The 27554-nt window shown below is 43.7% G+C and overlaps 1 protein-coding gene across 1 annotated transcript; it reads left to right on the top strand.

The window, feature by feature from the left end:
- Positions 1-453: 453 nt before the first annotated feature.
- LOC131478428 (vomeronasal type-2 receptor 116-like) lies at positions 454-27161 on the top strand. The gene is made up of 6 exons (XM_058657684.1): positions 454-710; positions 18911-19202; positions 20345-21151; positions 23003-23230; positions 24117-24240; positions 26248-27161. Exons 1-6 carry the CDS (start codon positions 454-456, stop codon positions 27159-27161), a joined length of 2622 nt encoding a protein of 873 aa, XP_058513667.1.
- The last annotated feature ends 393 nt before the right edge of the window (positions 27162-27554 follow it).

The following is a 27554-nucleotide window of genomic DNA, read 5'->3' as shown; positions in this document are numbered from 1 at the left end:
TGTACTTGATCAGTGGATATGCAACAAGGTGGAACATTCCACAAGGGGGGAGGGTGGGGAGGGGAGGGGTAATTCCCAGTTCCAATGAAACTGTATCACGTAATACAATGTAATCAATGAATGAAAAAAATTAGTAAGTTTCATCTCTACTGCACACTTCCTCTTCATTAAATAGTGAATGACTCAAGTCCACCCTGGGATAATCATTTTCATTCAAGTCCATTTCGCATACTCAAGACTCATATGGGTTGATCTTGGTGTTTTGTTTTGTTTTTTTTCCTTCTTTCAGCTGACCTATGGCCCTTTTGATCCCATGCTAAATGATAAGGAGAAGTTCTGGTCCCTCTATCAGATGGCCGGCAGTGACGGCTCTCTGGGCATTGCAATGATGTCCTTGCTGCTGCATTTTGGCTGGACATGGGTGGCGCTCTTTGTGTCTGATGACATGATGACATGCAGTTCCTGCAGGACATCCAAGCAGAGATGCTGAAGAGAGGAGTCTGTGTGACCTTGACGGTGAAGCTCCCTGTCACCAAGAGGCTGTATCAAGAGAGCGATCTGACATTCATGAGCAGGATCCAAGCTTCGACTGCAAATGTGCACATCCTCTATGGTGATATAAGGGCCCTCATCAGCGTGGACATTTCAGTGGAATTCTTTCTAACCATGGGGAAGGTGTGGGTGATGGCATCCAAGTGGGACATCGTTGTGTATGAGACAGACCACATGCTGCACTCTTTGCATGGAGGCTTCTCATTTTCCCCCCACAGGGAGGAGATCCCTGGCCTCAAAGATTTTCTCAAGACAGTGGAGCCTTCTCTCTTCCCAGAGGACTTTTACTTCAGTAAATTATGGCTCTTGCATCTGGACTGCTCCCCAGCAGGGTCATTTTGTGGACGCATTGGAAACTGCTCACCGAATGCATCCTTGGAGTTTCTTCCAGCACACATTGACCTGATGACCCTCTCTGACTCCAGCTATTTAGTCTACAGTGCACTGTATGCAGTGGCCCACGTCATTCACATGATTCTTATGGAGAAAATGGAGTTGGGATCTCTGGGAGAAGCAGCCCAGCCAGTGATTCTACCCTGGCAGGTAACCCTCCTTCAGAGCAGCACAGGCATTGGCCACTTGATGTACTTAGCCTGTGTTTCTTGGGAAGACCACGCTATGACATTTCTCATACCACCAAGTCAGCAGGATCAGGTATAAGGTTGATGGGATCATTTCGTGAGTTACATTTCCACGTGTAGTTGTCTGCTTTGGTCGGAGAACCCAGTCCTTGCAGATCTGGAATATTAACTTTGTAATTAGAAATTCTTTTTAAAATGTTCTAGTGTAGGATGCAGTGCTACCAAAGGCCCAGTGCAATATGGGATAAAGTTTATAAGAAAAAATTTGTCGTACCAAAGCCATGCATTGCTTCATCAAAGTTAAAATATAGAGAGATGTGTCAATGAGCTAATCATAGGTTGTGGTTAGGACTTGCTTTTTTTTAACATACTGGTTACTCAAAACTATGTCAATTCCATAATAATGCTAATTGCTGTTGAGGTTATATTGGGACTCTTAATTGACTGGGATGATATTCTACCAGCTCTAACTTCGGACCAGAAATGGTCTCCTCAAGAAACTGTTCAACCCATCTGGACAATAAGTAGTTGGACTCCATGCTTGGTATACGTTCGCAAGGAAAGAATCTTGATTGAATTTGAACTGTAATACTGCATCAAGGTGGAGGAATCCACCAGGGGGGAGGGGAGGGGGAGGGGTGGGGGGATTCCCAGAGCCTATGAAACTGTCACATAATGCAAAATATTTCTAAAAAAAAAAAATAGAGAGAGAGATGTTGTCCCCGCCATTTTTTCCCTTCCTTCAATTTTCTGTGTAAAATTGAAAATTCATTCCAATATTTGAGAGTATTGTCCTCTTAAATAGATCAGAAGTGAGTGGATTTGTCGTCATCCTGTCTCCACTAATTTGAACCAAGAGCTTCATTAATGTTGAAACTTCATTCATGCTCATAAAGCTTGTATCTATGGTCAACTTATACCTAATTCGCTCACTCCTTTGTCAGGCTATCAGATCACAAGGTATATATCAATTGCTATTGCAAGCAAGCATAGAGGTGAAGCAAATTTTTCATGTCAATTTATAACATTGTTCTATAAATTTTGTATCTGCCTTCTGAGAAACTACGTTTCTCATTTGGTTAATGCATTTCCTGTAAATGCATGGTGATGTTCCTAATTCTATTCTCTACATGGATAATAGATTCAAATAAGCCACAGTTCAAATCATAGGAAGCCATCAATAACCCGGGAGAGATGTTCTGTGCTTACACCTGCTCCTTGACCTCAGATTTTGCAAGAAGTTTGAGTTCTTGCTTACTGTTGACGGACGATCAACTACGTCTGACTGTTTCCCAGTATCATTGTACAATATATCATGGACACCAATTTCATTTCCCCAGAATTGTCTCACTGAAGCCATGGGATCTGGTGTACCTGTAGATGCAGCATTGTAGGTGAAAGGATTTCTAGAATCTGTATGAGACATAGGCCACTCATCTTAGTCCTACGTACATTCCAAAGGTAAGAGTGGCTGTGACCATTTTTTGCCTTCTGATAATTCGAGTTGAATTGTATTAGGACATGTTACACCATTTCATCAACAAACACTTGTTCGACAACACAGTGCACTATCCTGCTCTTAGAAATGTATCTATCCAAAGGAAATGGAATGAGCCTATGCAAGGGTTCCCTGCACTGAGTTCCTGTCTATGCGAAGCTCCATGTGTCTCGCAGCACAGGTCACGATATGAACATATGGAATCCATTTACATGTCTGTGAACTAATGGCTGGATAAGGTAATCATGGTGTATTTACCTGACTCGACCAAAAAATGAGAAAAAATTTCAGCTTTGAAACAAAACGCGTGTGACGAGAAGTTAGGATGCTTACTAAAATAAGTCAAACTTTGAAAAAAAAAGTCATAATTTATCCTATTTGTTATAGAGTATGAAAACTGTGTGAATGTGAGAGCATTTGCTATACAGTTATAAACATTGCTTCTCTGAATCATCCATGTTGATGGCTGTATAGTGTTCTTCTGTACATTAAAAAAATTGGGGGGGCAGTGAGCCATTTGGGGGTACGAGTGGTGCTTTTTTCTTAATTTGGGTATTGCTTATGAGTCAAATTGGACAAAAAGCATGTAGACCCATGTGCATTTTCATATGCATACAGTATTTACATTTGTTTAAAACATGTTCTGTTGCAGGTAAAAAATCTTCCACACGTGGACACCAATTATACCAGTTTGAGAAAGAGTCCTCTCTCCTTCATGCATGATCATACTGACATCAATATGAAAGTGTGTTCATGTTTCCTACTACTGCCATCTGATGCTGAGAGCATGTCCTGTTGTGGAGGGGGCTTACCTGCCAGGGAAGAATCAGAGGCTGAGCTGCGTCTTCCGGGAATCCCATTTCTACTTTCTCCAGAAACACCCGATGCAGGGCGTGGGCCACTGCATACATGGCGTTGTACACTAAATAGCTGGAGTCAGACACGGTCAGCATGTCAATGTGTCCTGGGAAAAATTCAAAGGAAGCATTGGGTGGACAGACTCCTATGTGTCCACAAGCTAACACAGCAGGTAGGCAGTGGAAAAATTTAAGCCACAGCTTATTGAAGTGGAAGTCTTCTGGGTAGTGGGAGGGGTTCGCTGTCTTGAGAAAAGTGTTGAGTCCTGGGATTTTGCCCTTGTGGGGTGAGAAGGAAAAGTCCCCATGGAAAGAGTGCAACATGTGATGTGTCTCATCCACAACAATGTCCCACTTGGCTGTCATGAGCCACACCTTCCCCAGGGTTAGGTAGTACACCCCTAGGAGCTCAACCATAAAGATGTTCCTGATGTCACCATAGAGGATGTGCACTGTAACAAAGGTCATTCCGCTCAGCATCAGCATAACGGGGTCAGAGAATTCACACCTTGTGTTGTTGTTTTGAAACTTTACAAAGTAGGACACACAGATTCCTCTCTTGAACATCTCTGCCCGGATGTCCTGATAGAACTGCTCACCTTTCATGCCGTCAGAGACAAAGAGCGCCACCCATGTCCAGCCAAAATGCAGCAACAGGGAGATCATGGCATGGACCAGAGAGCTGTCGCTGGTGGCCATCTGATAGAGTGAGGGGAACTGCTTCTTATCATTTAGCATGGGATCAAAAGAACCACAGGTGAGCTGAAAGAAAAACATCATGGTGTGTCTTGGGAAACAGGTAAAACACATCTTTCCCAAAGTGTATACATTAGTACTGGGTACTCTATCCTAGGGAAGCCTAGGATAGAGATGGGAAATGTCACCCCCTTGGGCTGTAGAAGACCATGCTTCACATTGAGACCTCGTTTGTGGCATAAGAGGAAATGGGTGAACTCATGTCCCCGGATGGAACAGATGGGCAACGAATTTTGGATGAGTGTCCCGAGCTGAGCCAGGACACTCAGAACTCTCACATAGTTACACGAGCCCATGTTCTTGGCCCATGCTCTTCTGCTTTCCCAGCATAAGCTTACGGTCTAGATCAGAAGTATGACAGTCAAGAATTGAAGTGGTGCCCATGTGGAATGCCATCGCCAAATGCAGCAACCCAGCCTTCCATGCCACTGCGCCAGCCCCAGAGTGTTAATCTCTTAATGCTTTCAATTTCACCTGCTCCCACAACTTAGCCTACAGCTTAACCTAAACTGCCTTGAAGGATATAACCATCTGCTATCTCTGAGTGCTGGTAAAAAATGGCTTTCTGACTTAGACCATTCTCGGCTGTCCTATCCGGGCTGGGTATGAAGGGATCCAGAAATCCTCTTGTCTGCGGTGGGTTCCTTTCTGTCTCTAAAAAACTTTCTATAGGCCCTTTGAGACAGCGCTGAAGTCTCATGTAGTTGGGTGCCTCTCACCTAGCTTGCATATTTAGAACGAATGCCTGACCTTCACCAAAGCCAGGCAGCACCAGCCATGGGGGAGGTATTTTGGGAGGTGGCTAAAGCAGTGAGAGGCAGTGGACAGCCTGCAAAACACACACACACACACACACTTCATTGAATCAAAGGGAGGAAATTATCTAACAGAAGGAGTCTGCTTGGATGTATATGAGGAGGGCAGAATTAGGCAGAGGGCCTTGGTGACATCCAATGTAACTGGAACTGATAGAACTGAGGTACCAAATTCCTGGAACATCTTTAAACTGCCACGATCCTCGGGATGTTTCCTAATGGATGCTAGATGCCCAGGTCTCTATGACTCCACATCTAACAATAGTCATGCTCAGGTCTCTATTGCCCTGCAGCTAAGATTGACACACAGCCATGTCCAGCTTGCTGTGGCCCCGCATGAACACATTTAGCATTGTGGCAATTTCCCAGGAGGCTCAAGGCTGTGAATAGTCAGCAATCAATATTCTCTGCTGGTTGAGGTGGACAGGCTGGTCCTGAGCAAGAATCTGGAAGCAGGCTCTCAGCACACGCCCACTTCCCTTCTTCCTAGTCTCGGGAATGCCTAAGATCTATTAAACCATGCTGATGCTGATGCAATGGGCTTCCTCACTACCTTTTCATCAGAAACATTTTGGGGGGAGTAATGGGTGAAGACGAAAACATTTCTCACCAGAATTCAATTTCCACACACCTGTGGCATTTCGTAGCGCTCCAAAATCGTTCCGATTTCAGCAGAAAACATTGAGTTGGTTCCAGCAATAACGACTGACTTGTTCTTGTGTGGCCATCTGATAGAGTGAGGGCAACTGGTTCTTATCATTTAGCATGGGATCAAAAGAACCACAGGTGAGCTGAAAGAAAAACATCATGGTGTGTCTTGGGAAACAGGTAAAACACATCTTTCCCAAAGTGTATGCATTAGTACTGGGTAGGGAAGCCTAGGATACAGATGAGAAGTGTCGCCCTCTTGGGCTGTAGAAGACCATGCTTCACATTGAGACCTCATTTGTGGCGTTAGAGGAAATGGTGAACTCATGTCCCCGGATGGAACAGATGGGCAACGAATTTTGGATGAGTGTCTAGAATTGGCAGAAAGATTGGGTTTAATAACAGCTCTCGAGGGCTACATACCTCAGTAAAAATTTGTCCTCTCACATTAGGTAGCATTGATCTCACCGCTAATGAATTTCTCTTATTTTTATAGTTGATCTGTAATTTGAGCGTCAAGCTCATACTTGTTGATAAATCATGTGGCATTCAACATACTGATATAGACCCCCTGTTGATTGGTTTGCATTGAAATGTATGTCCAAATGTTGGAGGTAGGAAACTGCCACTTGAATTTTTGCTAATTAGGAAATATTTGACATGCTTTTACAGTGACAGTGTTTTTCAAGGATTTCTCTCAAGTTTCACACAATTGTGTGTGATGTATTTTTACATACAGAACATAAACTTTTGTTGTTTTGACTTGAACCAGAAAATATTTAGGTTCAAATAGAGGGGTTACTTTTTATACGTGAAATTCGACACACACAAAGATGCTACCGGTGCCTGTTTGGGACGTCATCTTATTTCTGCTTTCCCCAAATACAAGCCTGCCAGTTGGTACACTCCAGGCTCTGCACAAAGTCTAGAGTCCTTTATCAGTGGTCTTTACTGATCTTTCAAGTGTCTAAAATAAACTCCAGTCAATCAGTAAAAGAGAGGCATTTCCAAGCTAGATCTGGAACACTCACAGCCTTGAAACAAATTCAGATGATAAGGTACCATCTTCCTTCCACTCCCCCTAGCAAGCTTGATGTTATTCGTCAGAAATGCATCTCTACAACAAACTAGAAGGGTGAAATTTACTGTGGCATCCCTGTGTGAGCACCTTACCCTATTTCACAACAATTGTGCCAAAATGCATGTGTGTGGAGCATTTTTAAAACTGTGAAGTTTTGAAAATTGGATGATACAGTGGTAATGATTCCAGAATCCAAATCAGTTTATATAAAGTGCCCACTAGAGGCAGATCCACAGAGACACAATTTGGATTGGTGGTATCCCGGGTAGGAAAGAAAGACTGAGGAACGGGGACACCCTAAAAACAGGAATGAGGATTTGTGACAGTGATGGGCAAGCTGCAGGCTGACCAGCAAATCTTCGTCATCAAGTACTATCAGCATTTGAAAAGAGCGCACCTCAGGATCCAACAATGTGGTCTGTAAATCCGAGCACTGAAACATGCATATAAAAATACTCATTAGCTGTTTCCACAGAGTTGTGCAAATTGAGTAACACTTGAAGTGTCCACTATTGGATGACGTGTGGGTTATGCATTTCAGTGACACCGGGTGTTCTTGGGCACAATATTGTGAAGTCTATCAGGTACAGGGAAATGCATCTATAATGTAGTACTTCCCAGGTATAGGAATAGTAAGTATATATAGTGTATACTATATATAATAAACTGTAGTAAGTTCAAGCATGTGACAAATGAAAACACCCTGGCTGGCCCTCTTAGGTCTGCACAGAGGGTGGCCAGACATGTGCCAACCAGAGAGTAGAAGGCAGAATGCCAGGTTTGGTCTCCAGCCTCGTGTCATGAGCTGCTAAACAAAGCAAGTCCTCTCCAGCCCAGCTTCCCAGAGAATCAGTGACTCAAGACGAGTTTCCTTGAATCAGGATCAGGTGCCCAAAAGGCTTCTGTTGAGAAGGATTCAAAGATTGATTTCTGTGGGATGCAGGTTCTATTTCGGGTAGTGTATCTCAGATATGCATGGTGAATATATCAGGTGCACTTGCTAGAGGTTACCCGCAGACTGAATACCCAGAACTACCCTAATGTCATACCGATTTTCCATCCCAAATCCCTTGGCCTGGGACTGGATCTCTAGCTGCCTCTGAAATTCATTTCAGAATTTTCATGGGGTTGATAAAGAATCAGAGCAAAGGATAAGAATGCTCTCCATCTCTCCCGTTCCCCTATTTCTTGCGCTCACTGTCTCCCCAGTCAGTCTCTCTGAAGGTATAGGGAAGAGAATCGAGAAGCGGAAAGGGAAGATTGATGATGGCAAAGCAAGGGAGGGTACCCAGACCTTCACTGGTGTGCACTTCTGCAGCTTCTTTGTACGTCATTTAGAATTCTCCAGGGGGACTGACCCTTGGAGACACAAGAACGCACTCACTTGCAGGATAAGCACCATTCACACACAATTCCACTTTGGACTGAGCTGTCTGCTGCTATTTTATACTCTGGCTCTTTGATGGAAAATAAACGAGTTATGTCTAATTGTGGTTTCGTGTAATAAAGTGGGAAAAATCCACCCAGCACCAGGTCCCCATCTACAGAGACACTGGGGCGCATGGCAGTATAGCAGTTCCAGAAAGGGCTGTCCTGCGAACTGTGCAAAGCCTTCCGGAACAGATAGAGCAACACCACAGGCAACAGCATGTTGTGGCAACCCAATATGGGGGTCAAGCCTCAAGCATGTTGTAGCAACCCAATATGGGGGTCCAACCTCAAGCATCTGTGACTGTTACAATTGGAGCTGGCTTTTGGGAGCTATCTTAACCCACTCTGGGAAAGCTAGACCTTCAGGTAGGGTATTGTGTGTCCCAGCATTGCTGCTCTAAGTCTTCAATTTGTAGATTGTGTATGGAAGTCTGTTGAGCTACACAGGACGATGAATCTAAAAGGAGATGCTCCACAGGGCCTCAGTTCTGAGATCAGAACAGCCCTGGCTTCTACATCCTCGCCTTCCTTCCTCTCTGTTTCCCCCAAGGTCTCAGGGGATCAACCTGCCTTGAGGTTGTGCACCTGCTACTGACCATGATGAGGGAAAACACCTGTGAAAAAACACCAGCTTGGGACTCTTTTTTCTGCCCTAGAACACACTGGGATGCCACCACTGTAAACTTCTTTACACAGGAGTTGAAGATATTGTGTTCATTTTGAGAGGCTTGGCAGGTTTAGAAAGAGTTAGTGCTAACATGAAAACACACACAGAGGCACTCTCGATTTCATTGTTTCACACAACTCCTTGTTAAGAACATCACATTGGCTGGAGATCCTAGGGGCACCCCTTCCAATCCATGGGGAGTGGTGTACACTCCATCAGTGACTGGGAATGATCAACCTGAACAGACGGCTGTGCCAGTGCTTTTGAGCAAGCTTTCACACAAAGGCCTGAGGACCACTTGAGGGGAGGAAAATCCTAGCATTTCAGACACTTCGGGAGAAGGCACAGACTTGCCACTTGGATTTCTCTGTGGGTACCACAAGCACCTATCCACAGGGGCAGTTTCAAAAGCCCAACGTGTAAAATGAAAGTTCAGTGTTATTGGGTCAAGATTCACAAATCCATGCAATATATTGTTCAACAATCTCCTGTTCTGATTAAAGGTACCTTCTAGTATCTGGTAAGCCCAACTTGATACACATATATGTATTACATACACACAGCTCTACATTGACACGTTATTAATAGCTCAAGGAAACATGAAAAGGGCACATCACGTGTTTGCTTTCTGCCAATATCTTTGACGTCTGGCATGAGAATGCAATTTTATCTTGACATTACAAGGATCAGTGTTTGACCAAACTCAAAATTTCAAATTTCTGGGCTCAGTGTGGTAGCCTAGCAGCCAAATTCTTTGTCTTGCATGCACCGGGATCCCATCTGCATGACAGTTTGTATCCTGGGTTGCCCCACTTCCCATCCAGCTTTCTGCCTATGGCCTGGGAAAGCAGTCGAGGACAGTCTAAAGTCTTGGGACCCTGTCACCTGTATGGGAGACACAGAGGAGGCTCCTGGTTCCTGACTTTGGATGGACTCAGTTCCAGCTCTTGTGGCCAATTGGTGAATGAACCAACAAATATTAGAAGATCTTTCTCTCTGTATTTCCTTCTCTCTGTAAATCGGACTCTCCAATAAAAATAATTTCTTAAAAATTAAATTTCTGATTATAGGTTATTAAGAATCTTTTAAATAAACTTTGTCTTTTGGGTCACATGTACTTTAAACAGGACATAATTGATATTTCATTGTTTAAACAATTATTAAGTTTCAGTAACTTGAAGTGTTATATGGGGTGCAGCCAGTGATAGCCAGCACCCATCGACAGCGGGCAAATAAAATGTGGCTGTGTCCCCTACCCTCTGTCCTGAAGGTGGGTCCTAATAGCAATGGAATGTTCATTCCATCCTCAACCACTCCCCCCATGTCCTAATTTAGGCAGGATATTGGATGCAGATAAGTCCAATTAATCTAGGTGTTTTTAGCTACAAGCCCAGTTCCCGTTCCTGCCCATCCCAAGGTGCACTAATCAACTCCTTAGCCCACAACACTAGGTACTCGCTCCTGTCCACCTGTGACTCACCTGTCAATTGAGAGGGGACAGTATTGCATTGTTGTGTAACCACTCCCCTTACAAGCCCCTTTAAAAGGCCTGTGAAGCAGGGGGTACCTCTCTTTCTAATCAGCTGCTTCAGTTGCTCTGAGAACTCGACTCATGGCCGGCCCAGGACAGGTAATCCCCTGAGCATGGTCCCTGTTTACTGCTTAGATTGGACAATGGATATAATAATGTTGTTCCTGGTTTGTGTACTGTCAGGAGTTCCAGGAGTGATGAGGCCTAGCAGTAGTGGAACATGGGCAGAGATGCCAGGGAAAGGTGAATGTCTGCAGCTTTGTAAGTGTGTTCAGGTTATCCGTTGCGTGTCTCTTAGGATAACTTATATTGTTGGGGAAGCTGGGACATATGTCTTCGGCTTAACGGATAGACTTAAGGGTAATGACCATTTGTTCCTCGTGGGGTTATGAGTGGTTGGATTGCTGCAAGGCCTTGTGATTTGCTATTTCTAGTGGGCTCTGTTATCACCAAGCTTGGTTAATAAAGACTCCTTATTACACCTTAGACATCCTGGTGTTATCTCGCTCGTACCCTGCAACAGAAGACAGCATTTCCAAAATTTGTAACTATGTTTTTGGAACCATTTTCCTACTTCAATTGTTTTTCTAAGAGTTGACTAGAAGTAATAACATAGCATATATCAAAGAAGATCTTGTAAGTAAAAAATTGGTCCTACAAGATGAAGGCAGGAGGAGATGGGTTAGTCCGCACCATCATCCAGCATGGCCTTGAAGTGAGGGCTGTCCAGATTTAGTGAGGCTGCAGCACCCACAGATAAACGCTGAGGTGAGTCGACCCATGACAGATTGGGCTATGGTACCCAGGAATACGTATAAGACATAACCCTGAAAGGTGGGCTGCATGAGCTACCCTGCTGGGCCACTGCTCCTGCTAGTGACGGTGAGAGCTAGGACTTAGGGCAAATCAGGCTGGACAGGGCTACGATATCTGGTGGCTTGCATGTGAGCTGGGTTAGGGGAGAGCCAGGCAGGGCTACTTGCAAGTAATAGGATGGCGCCAAACCTGGTCAGGATAAACTACAATACTACCTGGAAAGTACAAGATCTGGAAGTGGGAGTGGACCTAGCAGGGAAACTGTGGGCACCCCTCTAATGTGCTGCCACTTGAGAGCATGAGAACCAGGCGTAAGAGTGGGCCTGGCTGGACAGATGCTAGCACCCAATGATGTAAGTGTGGAGTGGATAGCGGGGTGTCAACCAACCTGAGCTAGGCTGCTTCACGTTCTGATGTGTACAGGACTAGTCGTATCAGTCTGCTGAACGTCCTGGCAAATGCATACATGCACAAACCGATGCTCTCTGGCCCAGTGCGATAGCCTAGCAGCTTGAGTCTTTACCTTGCATGCACCATGATCCTATATGGAGGCTGGTACTAATCCTGGCAGCTCCACTTCCCATCCAGCTCCCTGCTTGTAGCCTGGGAAAGCAGTGGGGGATGGCCCAAGGCCATGGGACATCGCACCACCGTGGCAGACCTAGGAGAAGCTCCTGACTCCTGGCTTCAGATCTGCTCTGCTCCAGCCATTGCGCTCACTTGGGGAACGAGTCATTGGAAAAAGATCGTCCTCTTTGTCTCTCCTCCTCTCTGTATATCTGACTTTATAAGAAAAAATTTTAAACCCCAAATATTAAAAAAATAGTTGGTGCTCTTACTTAATCTTCATGTCGACAAGTAGATTAAATATGCAATCCAACATTTATTACAATTTATGCTCAGTTTTCTGTAACCTTGTATATTTTTGGAGTACCACCCTCAAGAGGATGTTATCCATTTTATATTTTGTTTTCTGCTAAGTAAACTGCAGTATTCAAACAAGCATTGAGGAAGGTAAATTAGTCTCAGGCACACACATTCTCAGAATAACTACCACATGAAAAATTTCCCTGCAAAAATTTCAGTTGAAGCAGCTCAATAGAGACACACATGTCTAGCTGTATATAACTGGATGTGACTGACTTGAAAGTGATCAGACACCATTACACTATCTAGCAGTCAGCTGAAGCATCTTGAACGAACATCACAGAAACACAGAATTGCACATCTAGATATTAGGACCAAGATTGCAAGAGACAGTGATGACATTCAACAGAAGATATTCGTCTTATGTTGGTGATGAGGGAAACAGTGGTATCTTCATAAAGTGCATAGCGATATATCAAACCCTGAACAATGCTGCTTTTTTTTTTTTTTGCACCTCAGACCCGTCCATCTCTGTGTGTAGCCAGAACTGTGGTCCAGGATTCAGGAAACAGCCAGAGGAAGAAAGGGCTGTCTGCTGTTACACTGTGTTTCCTGGTCAGAGAGGGAAATTTCCAATCAGACAGGCATACATAACTTAGTGATGAGATCTCTACTGGCTTAGGAATATTTGCAGAGAGATCCCAGTGCACTGTTATTCTCCAGGCACATACTCACTAACTCTTTCACCACCTTGTTCTGAATAAGCTATTGTCTAGCAGTGCTCAGCTCTGATGTTGGTCTTGTCAGAGAACCAAAATACCATGAGTTGCTGCTCCATGACACAGTCTCATCCAAGTCCTTTGAGTGAGTCACACTGAGGTCTAACAGTAAACATAACATGTGTGTTTGTCAAGGCTGCCTGTGCATTCCTAGTAGGCATGAAACTTAGACTTTTTTTTCATACCTTAATGACTAACATGGAGTTACTGCACGTACAGTGTTAGAAAAATATCATATTGGGCTTGGCAGCGTGGCCTGGTGGCTAAGGTCCTCGCCTTGATCCCGTATGGCCGCTGGTTCTAATCCCAGCAGCTCCACTTCCTCTCTGTCTCTCCTCCTCTCAGTATATCTGACTTTGTAATAAAAAGAAAAGAAAAGAAAGAAAGAAAAATATCATATTACTTCCAGGGTTCTATCCTTGATATTGTACATAGTGGTACATTTTCATAACTCATACCCCAACCTTGTTCTTTGGAGGTAGGTAACAGGATAAGAGAAAAAAATGTGGCAAAGCATTAACATCCTATATCCCCAACCAGGTATGTTTTGGTAACCCAAAGATTTTACACAAGGTTAATATTTGTTTATAAATATGTATATGTGTATACATAGAGATACATAAAAATGCACTGAAATGCATTAAAAAAGAATTTCAGTATTCAAAAAAATAATCTAGTCACGATGTTCAGAAATCTGTCCCAATGTCAATCATCCCAGCAGTCAAAATCAATTGATTTCAATCACTTCAGACAAAAAGAAGACAGTAAAATAATGATTTCCACTTTCGACACTAAGGCTGTTAAAGAAACATTATGTGTCAGGCACTGTGACCTGCAATACAACCCACACCTCTTTGTCTTGACCCTGTGTATCAGCAACTAATGCCAGAATTATCTTCAAATTCCATCCAAAGGGATGGGCACCTTAAAGAAAAACATGTAAATATGGAAGACATTTCCTGTTTTTTTTCTAAAAAAAAAAATGTTTATTTGAAAGTCAGAGTTACAGAGAAAGGTGGGGGAACAGGGAGACAGATCTTCCATTTGATGATTCATTCTCCAGGGGGCCATGAAGGCCCATGCAGAAGCAGGGCTAAGCCTGGAACCAAGAGCTTCACTGGATTTTCCACATACATGGAAGGTTCCTGAACACTCGAGCTGCATTCTGTTGCTTTGCAGAAGCCAATAGCAGGGAGCTGTTTCAGAAATGCAACAGCCAAGACTCAAACTGCTGGGATGCTGCCATTGGAAGCAGTGGCTTTTCAGGTTCAGTGCTGGTACCTGGAGCTTGTATTCTTGCATGAGCACCATGTATAAGAACTGAGTAAGACCACTGTTGCAAGTGTAGCCCAAATAACATACGTCATTACACGTATTTAATTGACATTTTACTGAAGCTTAGACACACGCAACTACTGACTTGTCCTTGATGGAGTTGTTTCAGACATGATACGGTGCCCAATAAATAGTCAGGCTGTTCCTGATCATATACATGAACCAAAAAGTTGAGCAACCCATGTACCAGGTTAAAAAAAATGAGTGGAAAGCATTAACATTTTCAAAATACAGTTACGATGATGGAAATATTACTAACCACTATAAGCACACGTCAAACATCCAACTAGGGTTCCTCTCAACGACATCATCTCAGTCTGCAAGTGGGGACATTGAGAATGTGAGTCCACGCTCGAATGTAGAGTTGGAGTTTAGATGTCAGACAAGTGAATGATCATTTTTTTTTCTTCTTTCTCTACATAAAAACATTTAAACCCAGTGACCACAGACGCTTTGGTTACCACGTGTCAATGCAGTCTTCTCCAGAGGAAAACACTGGGGAGGTAGGAAAAACGGTTAGAGAAATCTACGTCAATAGTAATATCACTGAGCAACAGACAGCAACAGGCTTGATAAGTTTCTTGAATGGGTCTGTTGCAACACCAGATGAGAATTTACCATGGTCTGCAATGCTGAAACTTGCTCTTGTGTGTCCTCATTGAGCACCCTAACAGTCTGTCCACCAAGGGACATCGCAGAGGTGAACATTTTCCCAACAGGGGAAGATTCGGAGTTACTGCACTGGAAACCCAGAGTCTCACTTTCCTCAGACTCAGAGAAGTACATCCAGTGTGCAGAGAACAAGTACCCAAACAGGGAGAGAACTTGCTGCCTCCACAAGCTGGTGACCTTCCTGGCCTTTGACGATGCCCTGGGGATGGTCCCTCACTCTTATTATAGCAACAGTGTTGTGGGTCTTTGTGAAGCACTGAGACACACCCATCCACAGAAACCTCAGCTACATCCTGCCCATCTCACTTCTCCTCTACTTCCTCAGCTCCTTCCTCCTCATTGGTCTTCCCAACACAGCCAGCTTCCTCCTCATATAAATGTTCCTCTGTGAGGCAATACGTTGGCCTAAAGCATCTTATTCAATGTTCCCTGTCAAGCCCTTCTAGAACATTTTTTTTTTTTTTAATATCACAGTGAATGGATTGTCAGTGTCTACGGGGCACTGGTTCCATAACTGTATGATCATCTGTTAATATAGAAGATTTTGGTTTTACCTTTGCTTTAAGGGTTGCACAAGGAGACATGATGCTGTTTTGATTGATGTGAAAATCTCACATTTCCAATGAGTTGTTTTCAGCTGGCCCAGTGAGCGGCAGGTCAGTGCAGCCACATCCATGGAACACATTCTGATTTGGTACGGTTTTCTCACATGCTTGGACAACAATCTCTTCTATGTGGACTGAACACATTTCCACACCCTGTAAACAAACTCCATACACTTTCCAACCCTCATGACCACAGATCCTACAACCAACCCTCTGCTTCACGTTTTAAGTCTTAGAACAAGCACTTATTTAGCTTCTTCATGGAATCAAGGACAACAGTAGATATTAGTTAAATTAGTTGAAGAAATCATATGAAGTCTAGACAATGGCAAACGGGTATGTGGAAGAAGGAAGTCAGGCTGTTTGCTTCATGCTCTAATATCTATTTTCTTTACAAAATTATACTTGATAGATGTTATGTTCTTAATACTGAATCCTTAGGAAAAAATTGAAATTGGCTTGGGTTCCAAAAACATAATTATGAATTTTGGAAATGTTAAATTTTCAAATTCCTTAAGACTTAAATAACAGTTCTTTAAGCAATGAAATATCAAGCATGTCCTGTATAATGCACATGTGGCCCAGAAAACAAGGTGTAGCAACTCCGTTTATAGCTTATAATCAGAAATTGAAATTTGACTAAACACTGACACTTTTAGTGTCAAAACTAGAGGCTTTTCAAAAAAGATTTACTTATTTTTATTGGAAAGACAGATACACAGAGAAGAAGAGAGACAGGGAGGCAGATCTTCCATCTGCTGTCTCTCTCCCCAAGTGGCTGCAACAGCTGGAGCTGAGCTGAGCTGAAGCCAAGAGCCAGGAGCTTCTTCTGGGTCTCCCACGTAGGTGCAGGTTGCTAACACGTTAGGTCATACTCAACTGCTTTCCTGGGCCACAAGCAGGGAACTGGATGAGAAGTGGGGCTGCCGGGACATGAACCAGTGCCAATCTGATATCCCAGCATGTGCAAGCAAGGACTTAAGCCACTAGGCTACCACACACAGCCCCAAATTTCATTCTCATCGAAGAGTTCAAGCGTAGATACAGCAAACAGACACATGTTATGTATTTTTAAAATTTTCCCTTAAGCTAATAATAACATGTAGATGTAGAGCTGTGTGGATTCCATATATACCTGTTTATCAGATTGGCCTTACCAGATAGTTTAAGATATCTTTCATCAGCACAGGTGAATTTCCAACAATTTGTTGCATAGACTAGCATATTTTGACCCAATAAAACTGAACCTTCATTCCACTGTTGAAAACTACCCCTGTGGCTATGCACTTGTGAAGCCATGCCTGTAGGACTGAAGCAGCTGAAGTGCTAAGATTGTCATCCATAAAGTGGCAACCAGGCTTTTGTGAGAAAGCGTGTTCAAGCACCCTTTGACAGTGGGCCTTGCGACAATTTTACATCCGGTCACGGCGGAAATTACATCACTCTGCATTGATTGGAGGGGTGCTCCTATAGTTTCAATCCATGACCTTGATAAAGCACCATGTGAAATAATAGAACTGACTGTGCGTGTTTAATTCCAACACTAATTCTCTAAAATTTCCAAGCTTCTCAAAATGAACATAACATCCTCTGGCCCCTGTGTACAAAAGTTTACAGGGTTGCCATCCCAGTGCTCACGAGGGGAGGAAGAGGGGTACAAAGCAGGTGTTTTTTTCAGAGATGTTTTTTCCTCACCTGGACAGTGGCAGGTGCACAGCTTCAGGGTAGGTTGATCCCCTGAGTTCCTGGAATAGACCGTGGGGAAGTAATGCCAAGATATAGAAGCCAGAATGGTGTGACAGCAGGGACAAGAGGCTATGGCCTCACTGAAGGGAGACCCTCTGAAGTGTCTCGTTCTGGATTTCTGTCCCTGTGTGGCTCAGCCAACCTGCATTCACGATCTATCACTTGAAGACATATAGCAATAACTGAAGTGTGGTGACCTACATGGAGGTTTAGACAACTTGAAGAAAACTGAGCCAACACACCATACGAGAAAGCTCCAAATTCTCCTAGGATCAGCCAGCGCTTGTGGCTTGCACCCCACTTTGCATTGCCATAACATGCTGTTGCCTGCCATGTGTCTTTACTTGCTCCTGAAGCCTTTGTACAGTTCACAAGACATCCCTCACCAGAGCTGCTATAAGGTAATGGACCACAGTATCGACACTGATGGTGACCTGATACTGGGTGCATTTTTCCCACTTTACTACACGAAACCAGAAGCAGCCAGGACCCATCTGTCTTTCCTAATGCAGCCAGAGTATAAAGTGGAAGCAGACAGGTAAGCTCAAGGTTGAGTGGTGTGTGAACTGTGCATATGTCTGTGTGTGTGTGTGTGTGTGTATGTGTGCGCTCGCGTGCGAACTTGCTTGCGTCTATGTATAGTTAGTTGCTTTTTAGAGTTCCAAACAACGTATACTGATGCTACAAAAATGCATAACAATGAAAGCTGGTGTACTCTCCCTTCTTTTGCCTATAATGATCTGAACTTCCCGCTTTTCTGCTTGCCCTGACCATACCTTCAAAGAGATAGATTGATTGGTGAGAAAGAGCAAGAGAAGAGTGTAACAGAGGAGAGAGAAAATGTTTCATACTGAACCCATTGTTTTGAGTCATTAACACTTGAAATTTCTGAAATGAGTGAGGCACACAGATCTCTACTCTCAACCTCTCCAGCAAAAGGCAGGACACATGCCATGGTGATTTGGCATGAGATTGGTGTTAGATGTAGTTATTCAGTCTGGGGAATTGCCACTAAAGAGTGTGATGAGAGATTAGCCTTACATGTCTGAAATCCACCACCCTCAATGCAACCTGCCACACACAGAGATCAATATTTGAGTCTTTCTCAACAGAAGCCTTATGGGCACCGGATCCTGATGGAAAAATGAACACAATGTGAACTGAAAATACAGAACTCACTACAGGGGGAACACGGTGAATGAAAGTAAAGTGAAAGCTGTGAATGGCCTCACAGTTAGACATCTTAAGTCAAATGTGAATTAGCCAGTCAAATACAACTTAACCAGTTGCTTCCATGGAGTTGACATTTCACAGTGGAACTTGCAGACAGGGCTCAGGAAGATGGTATTGGTGAATCTATGTAAGAGAAAAAAAAATAATCCCAAATATTGGAATAAGTGAGGAGCAGGAAAGCATTTAAAGAGTTCCTGAAATCATGGATAACAGAAGTGCCTTTTCCTTTCCGTGTGCCTAAATTGGGGCTTATTTAGGTTATCCAATATTGCTTGTGAGGGGCATGAGCAAAGGCATCCAAGGACTACTCTCCATGGGTCACAGCTGAGCTACCACAGAATGGCGCCTGATTCTGTCTATTGTTGTTCAATGGCATTGTTGTGTGGATGCACTGAATTTCATGGCCTGATCTTCCTCTGTGTTACTGCCCCTCTGCTTAGGTGGCTGTGGAGGAACTACCAATATGTGCTGGCCTTCTACTTTGCCATCCAGGAGATCAATCAGGACCCCCACCTGCTCCCAAACAAGTCCTTGGGTTTCCAGTTGTACAATGCCTTGGCCAGTGAACAGTACACACTGTGGAGTGCTCTGTACTGGCTCACAGGGGACCATAGCATGATCCCCAACTACAGCTGCCAGACACGGAGTAAGTCGGTTGTTGTCCTTGCTGGAACAAGCTCAGTGTTTTCTGCTGGAATTGCCACAATTTTGGAACTCTACAAAATCCCACAGGTGAGTGGGATGTGAATTCTGGTGAGAAATATTTTCACCTCCTTCCAAGTCATTCTGACATTTTGGATGAAAAGATAATGCAGACTTACCTAGCTGCCACTTGAAGCTACTCTGAAAACCATGGCAGTCCTAACCACCCCCTCCTAAAAATTTTTTGAGGGCTCAGTTCTTGATAGATCGGTTGTCACCCATACACTCTGCTTAACTCTGTGCCACTCATGGCCACACAGGCAGATTCTTTCACAGAATTATACTTAATTTTCCACATTTGACTCAGAGTGAACTGTGTGTGTGTGTCTGAAAGCTGAGAAACAGATATAGATGCCTTTTCACAGGTATTGTCAGAAAATACCGCCAAGTGGCAAGAGCTGCCTGGCAGTGGTGAATTCCTGGAGTATGACCTTCATTCCAAATATTCCAGATAGTTTTCAGGAACTTGATTTCATGAGCAATCAATGGTGCCTCTCAGGCTCTACAATAAACTTGTCAGAGATTCTAGAAGGGACCCAATGCAGAGAAGTGAAGATCTGGACACCATTGAGACCAGAGACAATGGCCAATTATGCCTCTAGTCTGAGAATCACCTTGGCCAGGACTCGGAGAACTCATCTGATTGTATGCTTCAAGGAAAGCCAGGTGAAGCTGTGGGAGCAGGTGAAGCAGGAAGGACTAAGAGATGGACACACTGAGGCTGGTGCTGTGGCATGGTAGGCTGAGCTTCTGCATGTGTTGATGGAGTCACACATGGGCACAGGATCAAGTCCCAGGTGCTCCATTTCTGATCCAGCTCCATGCTTGTGGCCAAGGAAAGCACCAGAGAGTGCCCCCAAATGCCTAGACCTCTGAGACCAGGCATAAAATTTGGAAGAAGCTCCTGGCTTCCGGTTTCATATTGACTTAGTTCTGGATCCTTTATGCAAATTCCATGCCACATCTCTTTTTATTCTGGAAAGGATGAACTCACAAATTATCTCTCATTCCACAAATGAGTTTTCTCAAGTGAAGCATGTTCTTTGAGGACTCCAGAGAAAGGAACTTGGCCATCTCCATTTAAGATTTGCAGTATCCAATAATATTGTACTCCCCTTCTGACAGATTTTTTAAAATGTTTCCCAATCTAAATCATTGTGTTTAACTTTCAGCTCACTTATGGCCCATTTGATTCCACACTGAATGATAAGAAGCAGTTCCCCTCACTCTATCAGATGGCCACCAGCGACAGCTCTCTCGTCCACGCCATGATCTCCCTGCTGCTGCATTTTGGCTGGACATGGGTGGGACTCTTGGTGTCTGATGACGTGAAAGGAGAACAGTTCAATCAGGACATCCGAGCTGAGATGGTAAAGAGTGGAGTCTGCTTGGCCTTTGCCTTGAAGCTGCCTGAGATAAGGACAAAATATGAAATAAATGACATCCATTTCCTTTATTTGGTCAGCATTTCCTCTGCAAATGTGCATATCCTGTATAGTAACATCAGGAGCGTCTTTACCAATGAACACCTAGGAAAATACTATCTAACCCTGGGGAAGGTGTGGCTCATGACAGCCAAGTGGGACATTGTTGTGGATGAGACACAGCACATGTTGCACTCTTTCCATGGGGGCTTTTCCTTCTCACCCCACAAGGGCAAAATCCCAGGACTCAACACTTTTCTCAAGACAGCGAACCCCTCCAACTATCCAGAAGACTTCTACTTCAGTGGACTGTGGTTTCATTTTTTTCGCTGCCTACCCTCTGGATCAGGTTGTGGAAACATAGGAGTCTGCCCTCCCAATGTTTCCCTTGAATTCTCCCCAGGACACATTGACATGCTGACCGTGTCTGACTCCAGCTATTTTGTGTACAATGCTGTGTATGCAGTGGCCCACGCCCTGCATCGGGTGTTTCTGGAGAAAATAGAAATGGGATTCCCGGAAGACACAGCTCAGCCTCTGATTCTTCCTTGGCAGGTAAGCCCCCTCCACAACAGGACATGCTCTCAGCATCAGATGGCAAGTGTATTACTTGAGAATATTTTCATGCTGACGTTAGCATGAGCAGGCATGTAGAATGTGGAGTCTTCCTCAGTGTGCGACAGTTGTCCATGTGTGGAGGATTAGATGTCTGTCACAAGAATTTAGTCAATGGTTTGTTCACATACACTATACTCACACAAATATACTTATAGCTCAACATCTCAATGAGCTTATTGTCCAGGTACACTCATTGCTAACGCCCAAATTAGGGGAAAAACATCGCTAGGACCCCTAAATTCCCCACTATGCCCCTTTATATTTCCTTTTTTTTTAACATGTTGAAGTGGCCGTGATCAACTTTGTAAGATTCAGGAGAACAAAGTTTATAACTGCTTAATCAATGACCTGACGTCTACATAGCTTTATCCTCCCATCTCAACAAGCAGAATATATGAATGTTCCTCTTGGAGTCTGGCTTATTTCACTAACCATCACAACCTCCAGCTCATTATATTTTGCTTCAAAATGAAGATTTTGCTCCGTCTGGTGCCTGAGTAATGTTCCATCATGGTAATAGACCAACTTTTGTTTACACATTCATTGTTTAATGAGTGAATATTGACTGAGTCCATATTTTAGCACAATACTTGATTGCTCTAGACACGACCAGGATTTATTTATTTATTTATTTATTTATTTATTTATTTATTTATTTATTTATTTTTATTGTTGTAGAAAGCCTTCCACATAGGGTCAGGTAAAATCTCACTGTGCTGATGTATTTCTGGTCATTTCTGTTTCATGCTTGAAAAATGCCTGTTCACATCCTTAGCTCACCTATTGAAGGGATCATTTGCTTGGCTTGTTAGTTTCTGGAGTTTGTTGTACATTCAGCATATCATTTCTGGTTGAACACATATAAAGAAGTCTACCCTTCCATTCATAAAATTGTCTCTTCACTCTGTTGAGTGTTGTCACAGAAGTTACTTAGCTTCATGAAATGCAAGTGTCTAGCTTTGTCTTTATTGCTTCTGTGTCCGGAGTATTACCAAAGAGGTCTTGGCTGAGTTTGGGCTTGCAGAATTTGAAATGTTATTCTCTAGCAATTTGACGGCTTCTGGTTTTGTATTTAGTATTTTCATAAATGCTGGCATGACACCTCAAACAGATCTCATGTAGCAGCATAATTTTGAACAGACATGTACAAATACATTTTTCCCAGCTTAGATTGTGAAAGAGTCCCAATGTATTGCTAAATATGAGATCTGTGAGCATTTGTAAACACAGTGCACCTCTCTTGATATATAGATTGCTCTGGATTTTAACACTGGCTTATTACCACCTATTACCCATGTGAAAGGATTCAATTAATAAAATCTTCCTACATGTACAGGAAATTGTACTAATCAAATTAGTTGAGTCAATCAGACAAATGGGATGTCTCACAAAAAGCATGCTCACATTTTTATCATATATATATACATATAAACGATGTGAAATCAGAAATTTTACTGTGTAATGTTTCTAAGCCTACTTGCAATAAGAGCTCACATACAATTTGGGACATGCTGGCCTTACCTGGAAAGCAGTAAGTTAATTGATTATAAAGGTGATCATAGATAAGCTAATGGAACATTTATGAAGTTGAGTTCACATCAGTGGAGACAGTGACAGCATATTGGGTTGACTTTGACCCATGGCAGAATGACTATGCAGACAACTAATCCTCAAGCAATTTCCCTCCCAGTGCATAAAGTGAAGGATAAGGAAGAATTCCCTAGGACATATGTACTGCCCATCTCTAATTTGATTGCTTTCTTGTTTCTAACTATGCTGCCCATCCAGCTACATCCACTTCTGAGGACAACACAGTTCACCAACAATGCTGGGGATCATGTGTCCCTCCACAAAGCAACACCTCATCAGGCACACTACGATATTCACAACATTGTCAACTTTCCTGCGGGCCTACTAGTGATGGTTAACATTGGAAAGTTTTCTTCTGGGAGCGGACATGACCAAGGCCTAGTCATCAGGGAAGACTTGATAGAATGGCCTGTTGCATTCAAGGAGGTATGGTTCTGGGGAGAATTCTGGACATGCCCAAAGGGCTCTGGGTGGATGTGGATCTCCTTGGATCTCACAACTTCAGAGGTGGAGCACTAATACATTAAAAAGTCACAGGGAACTCAAATTCCATGAGTGCAAGGAAATGCTTCTGCCAGCTTTCCTTACATCCATTCTACCATGGATCTTAACAACCATCGAAAACAGACAATCCTGGAATTATAGGGCTGCAGGCATATCTGTCTTCTAGGCAACTTACACAGTTTACACAGAGACATAATTTACACCATTCATAGCTATAAACTACAAGTCACTCTTTCTAAAGTGCTACTTAAATGTCATGAGCTTTCATTCCTTTTCTAGGAGATAAGCTACAGTCGCTTGCCAAGAACAAAAGCAAGCACAGGAGGAGTGTTCCGAGAGTACTTTGGCAAAGCCTGTAACATGGGCAATGTTCCAAGGGCCACTCATGTGCCTGTCTTCAGGTGCTTGTCTCCAAGCACTTCCAAAGACCTAAGACACTCCTCCCAAGCTTCAGAGCCCAGTGACCAGTTCTCAGCACACACTCCTCCAAGCTCCTCATGGCTACAACCAGACCTGTAAGATTTCAGTTGAAGTAGTTCAACAGAAAGACAAAATTGCCAAAGACATGTGTCTGGAGAAGAATGACATGAATGTGATCAGGTGTCCTGACACTATCTGGTAATGAGTTGGAAATCTTGAATGAACATCAAGAAACATGAAATCCTAGGTCTATATGCTATTAACAGGAGCAGGACTGCAGAAGGCATAGTGACACGGGCCAGTCTTGTGATGGTAATGGGAGATATAGTGGCATCTTCTCAGAGTGTGGAGTCAAACCCCTGACCAATGCTTCTTTATGCTCCCTCAGACTCCAACATCTGTGTGTAGCCAGAGCTGTGGGCCAGGATTCAGGAAAATGCCAGAGGAAGGAAGAGCAGTCTGCTGCTACACTTGTGTTTCCTGTGCAGAGGGAGAAATTTCCAATCAGACAGGTATAAAACACCTAAATGACCTATGAGAACTCCATTGTCTTAGGCATAGTGGCAGTGGGATCACAGTGCACTGTTGTTCTCCAGGCACACAATCACTCACTCTCTCAATGGAGGTGCTTTAGTGACTATTGCCACCTCATTGTATATGACCTACTACCTGACAGTGCTCACCTGACACCTCGTCTGTGTTAGGGAACCTCCATTACCATCCACTGTTGCATAACGCAGTCTCGACCAAGTCTTTCGAGTAAATCACACTGAGGTCTAAACAAGAAGCAGCAGGTGTGTGTTTGTCAAGACTGTGCGTGGATTCCTAGAAGGCATGAGATCAATACTTTTATATACACTATTGACAAACACGGAGCTACTGCACATACAGTTAGGGAGCTATTATATTACTTCCTGGTTACATCCTTGACATTGTGCGCATGCGAAGTACTCAGAGCCTACACCCAACATTGTCCTTTAGAGGTAGAAAACAGAACAAGAGAAAAACAAAACGCAGTGAAAAATGATCATGCATCATGCCAAAACATGTGCATTTTGGTCATCCTAAGATTTTGCACAAGCTCTAGGTTTTGAAAAATAAGCTATCCAAATCAAATGCACTGAGAAACATGAAAATGCACTAAGACTCACTAAGAAAGACATTTATGATCCAAAATATCCGATATAAATTAATTGTTAGACAGATCTTCAGATTTCATCTAATGTCCCAATGCCAGTCATGGCAACTGTCACAATATTTTGATTTCAGTTATTTCAGACAGGAAGAAGACCACAAAGTAGTGATTTCTATTTTCAACACTCATGCAGTTAAATATATAAAGTGTGACCTATGCAACAATATAAACCTGTTTGTACCCAGTGTTTCAGGAAGACTGATGACAGGAGTACTTGTAAACCCCACCAAAATGGATAAGCACTTTAAGAAAAGACATGTAACACAGCTCTATTCTGAAATATTGCAGGGATACATGACCCCTTTAAAAATATCTCTTTAGTAGCAACACATTGTAACAGAGAAAAGTGGCGAAGCTGAGGTAGACAGAGAGAGAGATTCCGTCTTCTCATTCGCTCTCCACATGGCCAAAAAAGCCAAACAGGAGATGACCTAAGCCTGAAATGAGGAGCTTTACTGGGGTTTTGTTCATGGGTGGTGGATTCCTGGATGGTGGCTTCATCTTCTGACACTTAGCAAGGCAGTGAGTAGAGAGCTGCATCAGAAGTGGAAGAGCCAAGACTCCAACGGCTGGGATGATGTCATTGAAACAGAGACAAACCCACCTACCAACCTGGCTCTGATGGTGTCTTTCATGTTATAGAAGCCTGGGTGATGTATTTCAATACATACTATCTTGTCTGACACTCAGGGTGCTCCTGATACGTGATGTGAACCAAAAATGTGAGTAACACATGCCTCCATGTGAACACGATGGAAAAGCTATAAAAATTACAAAATGCAGCAATCATAATGAAAATATTACTAACCAAAATAATCTCATGTTCGTATTACAGCTTCACGTATATCATCCCAAGCTCTGAATCGAAGAATTGAAAAGATGAGTCAATACTTGAATTGAGAGTCCTGTTTAGAGTGTGGATATCATAGAAGTGAGAGATCATTTAATTCTCCATCTAAGTGAACAGCTTTAAAGCCACAACTAGAGAAGACGGGTTAACCCATGTCAATGCAGCCTTTTCCAGAGGAAGATATTATGGACAGTAAGCCCTGGGTTACAAGAATTTGCATCCATTAGAATATCAGTGAGCAACAGCCTGAGTCTGTAGAGCACAAAGTGTGAAACAGTTTGCTTAAATGGATTTCTTCGACCCGCCATTGAGAATTCTCCAGGGGTCAGAAATACAGAAACGTGCTCTTGTGTGACACAATAGAACATCCTAGCTATCTGTACACAAAGGGTCATTGTAGAGTGAATATTTTCCCAACAGGGAAAGATTTAGAGTTAATGCAAGGGAAATCATGAGTCTGTTTCTTCTCTACAGATGCAGAGCAGTGCATCCAGTGCCTAGAACATGAGTACCCACACAGGGAGAGAACTCATTGCCTCCTGAGGCTGGAGACATTCCTGGCTTTAGAGGATTCTCTGGGGATGGCTCTGGCCTGCATGGCTCTGTCCCTGTCTGTGGTCACAGCTGCCGTCTTGGGGATCTTTGTGAAGCACCAAGACACGCCCATCGTCAAGGCCAATAACCGCACCCTCAGCTACATGCTGCTCATCTCACTCCTCCTCTGCTTCCTCTGCTCCTTCCTCTTCATTGGCCGTCCCAACACAGCCACCTGCCTCCTAAGACAAATCACATTTGCCCTGGTGTTCACACTGGCTGTTTCTGCCGTGCTGGCCAAAACCATCACTGTGGTTCTGGCCTTCAAGGCCATGAAACCTGGAAGGACCATGAGGCGATTGCTGGTGTCAGGAGCCCCAAACGTTGTCATTCCCATCTGCGTCCTCATCCAGCTGACTCTCTGTGGCATCTGGCTGGCAACATCTCCTCCCTTTGTGGACACAGATGCACACTCTGAGCATGGACACATCATTCTCTTGTGCAACGAGGGCTCCATCACTGCCTTCTACTGTGTGCTGGGCTTCCTGGGCTCGTTGGCCCTGGGCACCTTCACTGTGGCTTTCCTTGCCAGGAAGCTGCCTGACACGTTCAATGAAGCCAAGTTCCTGACGTTCAGCATGCTGGTGTTCTGCAGTGTGTGGGTGACCTTCCTGCCTGTGTACCAGAGCAGCAAGGGGAAGGTCATGGTGGCCGTGGAGGTCTTCTCCATCTTGGCCTCTGGTGTGGGTCTCCTGGGCTGCATCTTTGTCCCCAAATGCTACGTCATTCTCCTACTGCCTGAGAAGAACTCTCTAAAACCATTCAGGAATACTCATTCTAAGAGCAGCTCCTAAGGCTCTCTCACATTTTTAAGAATGTGAACCTAATCTGACACAACTCCGACTTCATCTTCTGATGTGATAGATCCGGCTGACAGTGTATTGGTGATCGCATCTGCCTCCTTTTAAAAGCAGCTCAGCATGCCACTCTCCCCTGCTGGGTGTTCAGTGGTGATACCTACCCCAGTTCGGACTAAGCCAGCTCTCAAACTTTTCATTTTTGTCTGTTTTCCTTACTCCTATCTGAAAGACACTCATTATTCTTATTTTAGCATAATAGGTAAGCTTTCATGTGGGGTGCGCCTCTGAACCCTTCCATCAGATGCCCTAGGACCCCAGAACTCATACACTCTCAGCTTACTGAGGATGCTAGCAGGAAGCTGGCTTCCTGCGTGGGACTGTGGCTTC

Source organism: Ochotona princeps, chromosome 33 (genome assembly GCF_030435755.1).
Source record: "Ochotona princeps isolate mOchPri1 chromosome 33, mOchPri1.hap1, whole genome shotgun sequence".
NCBI classification, from domain to species: Eukaryota; Metazoa; Chordata; class Mammalia; order Lagomorpha; family Ochotonidae; genus Ochotona; species Ochotona princeps.
The sequence above is the reverse complement of the archived record's forward strand: the minus strand, read 5'-3'. Positions and strand labels throughout refer to the sequence as shown.

What these genes read in the sequence shown, in the direction of transcription:
- LOC131478428 (XM_058657684.1), top strand. Translation starts at nt 454, where the DNA reads ATGCAGTTCCTGCAGGACATCCAAGCAGAGATGCTGAAGAGAGGAGTC. An exon ending in GGCCTGTTGCATTCAAGGAG is followed by an intron (nt 23,231 to 24,116) that starts GTATGGTTCTGG and finishes ATGCTCCCTCAG; the next exon opens with ACTCCAACATCTGTGTGTAG. An exon ending in AGAAATTTCCAATCAGACAG is followed by an intron (nt 24,241 to 26,247) that starts GTATAAAACACC and finishes TCTTCTCTACAG; the next exon opens with ATGCAGAGCAGTGCATCCAG.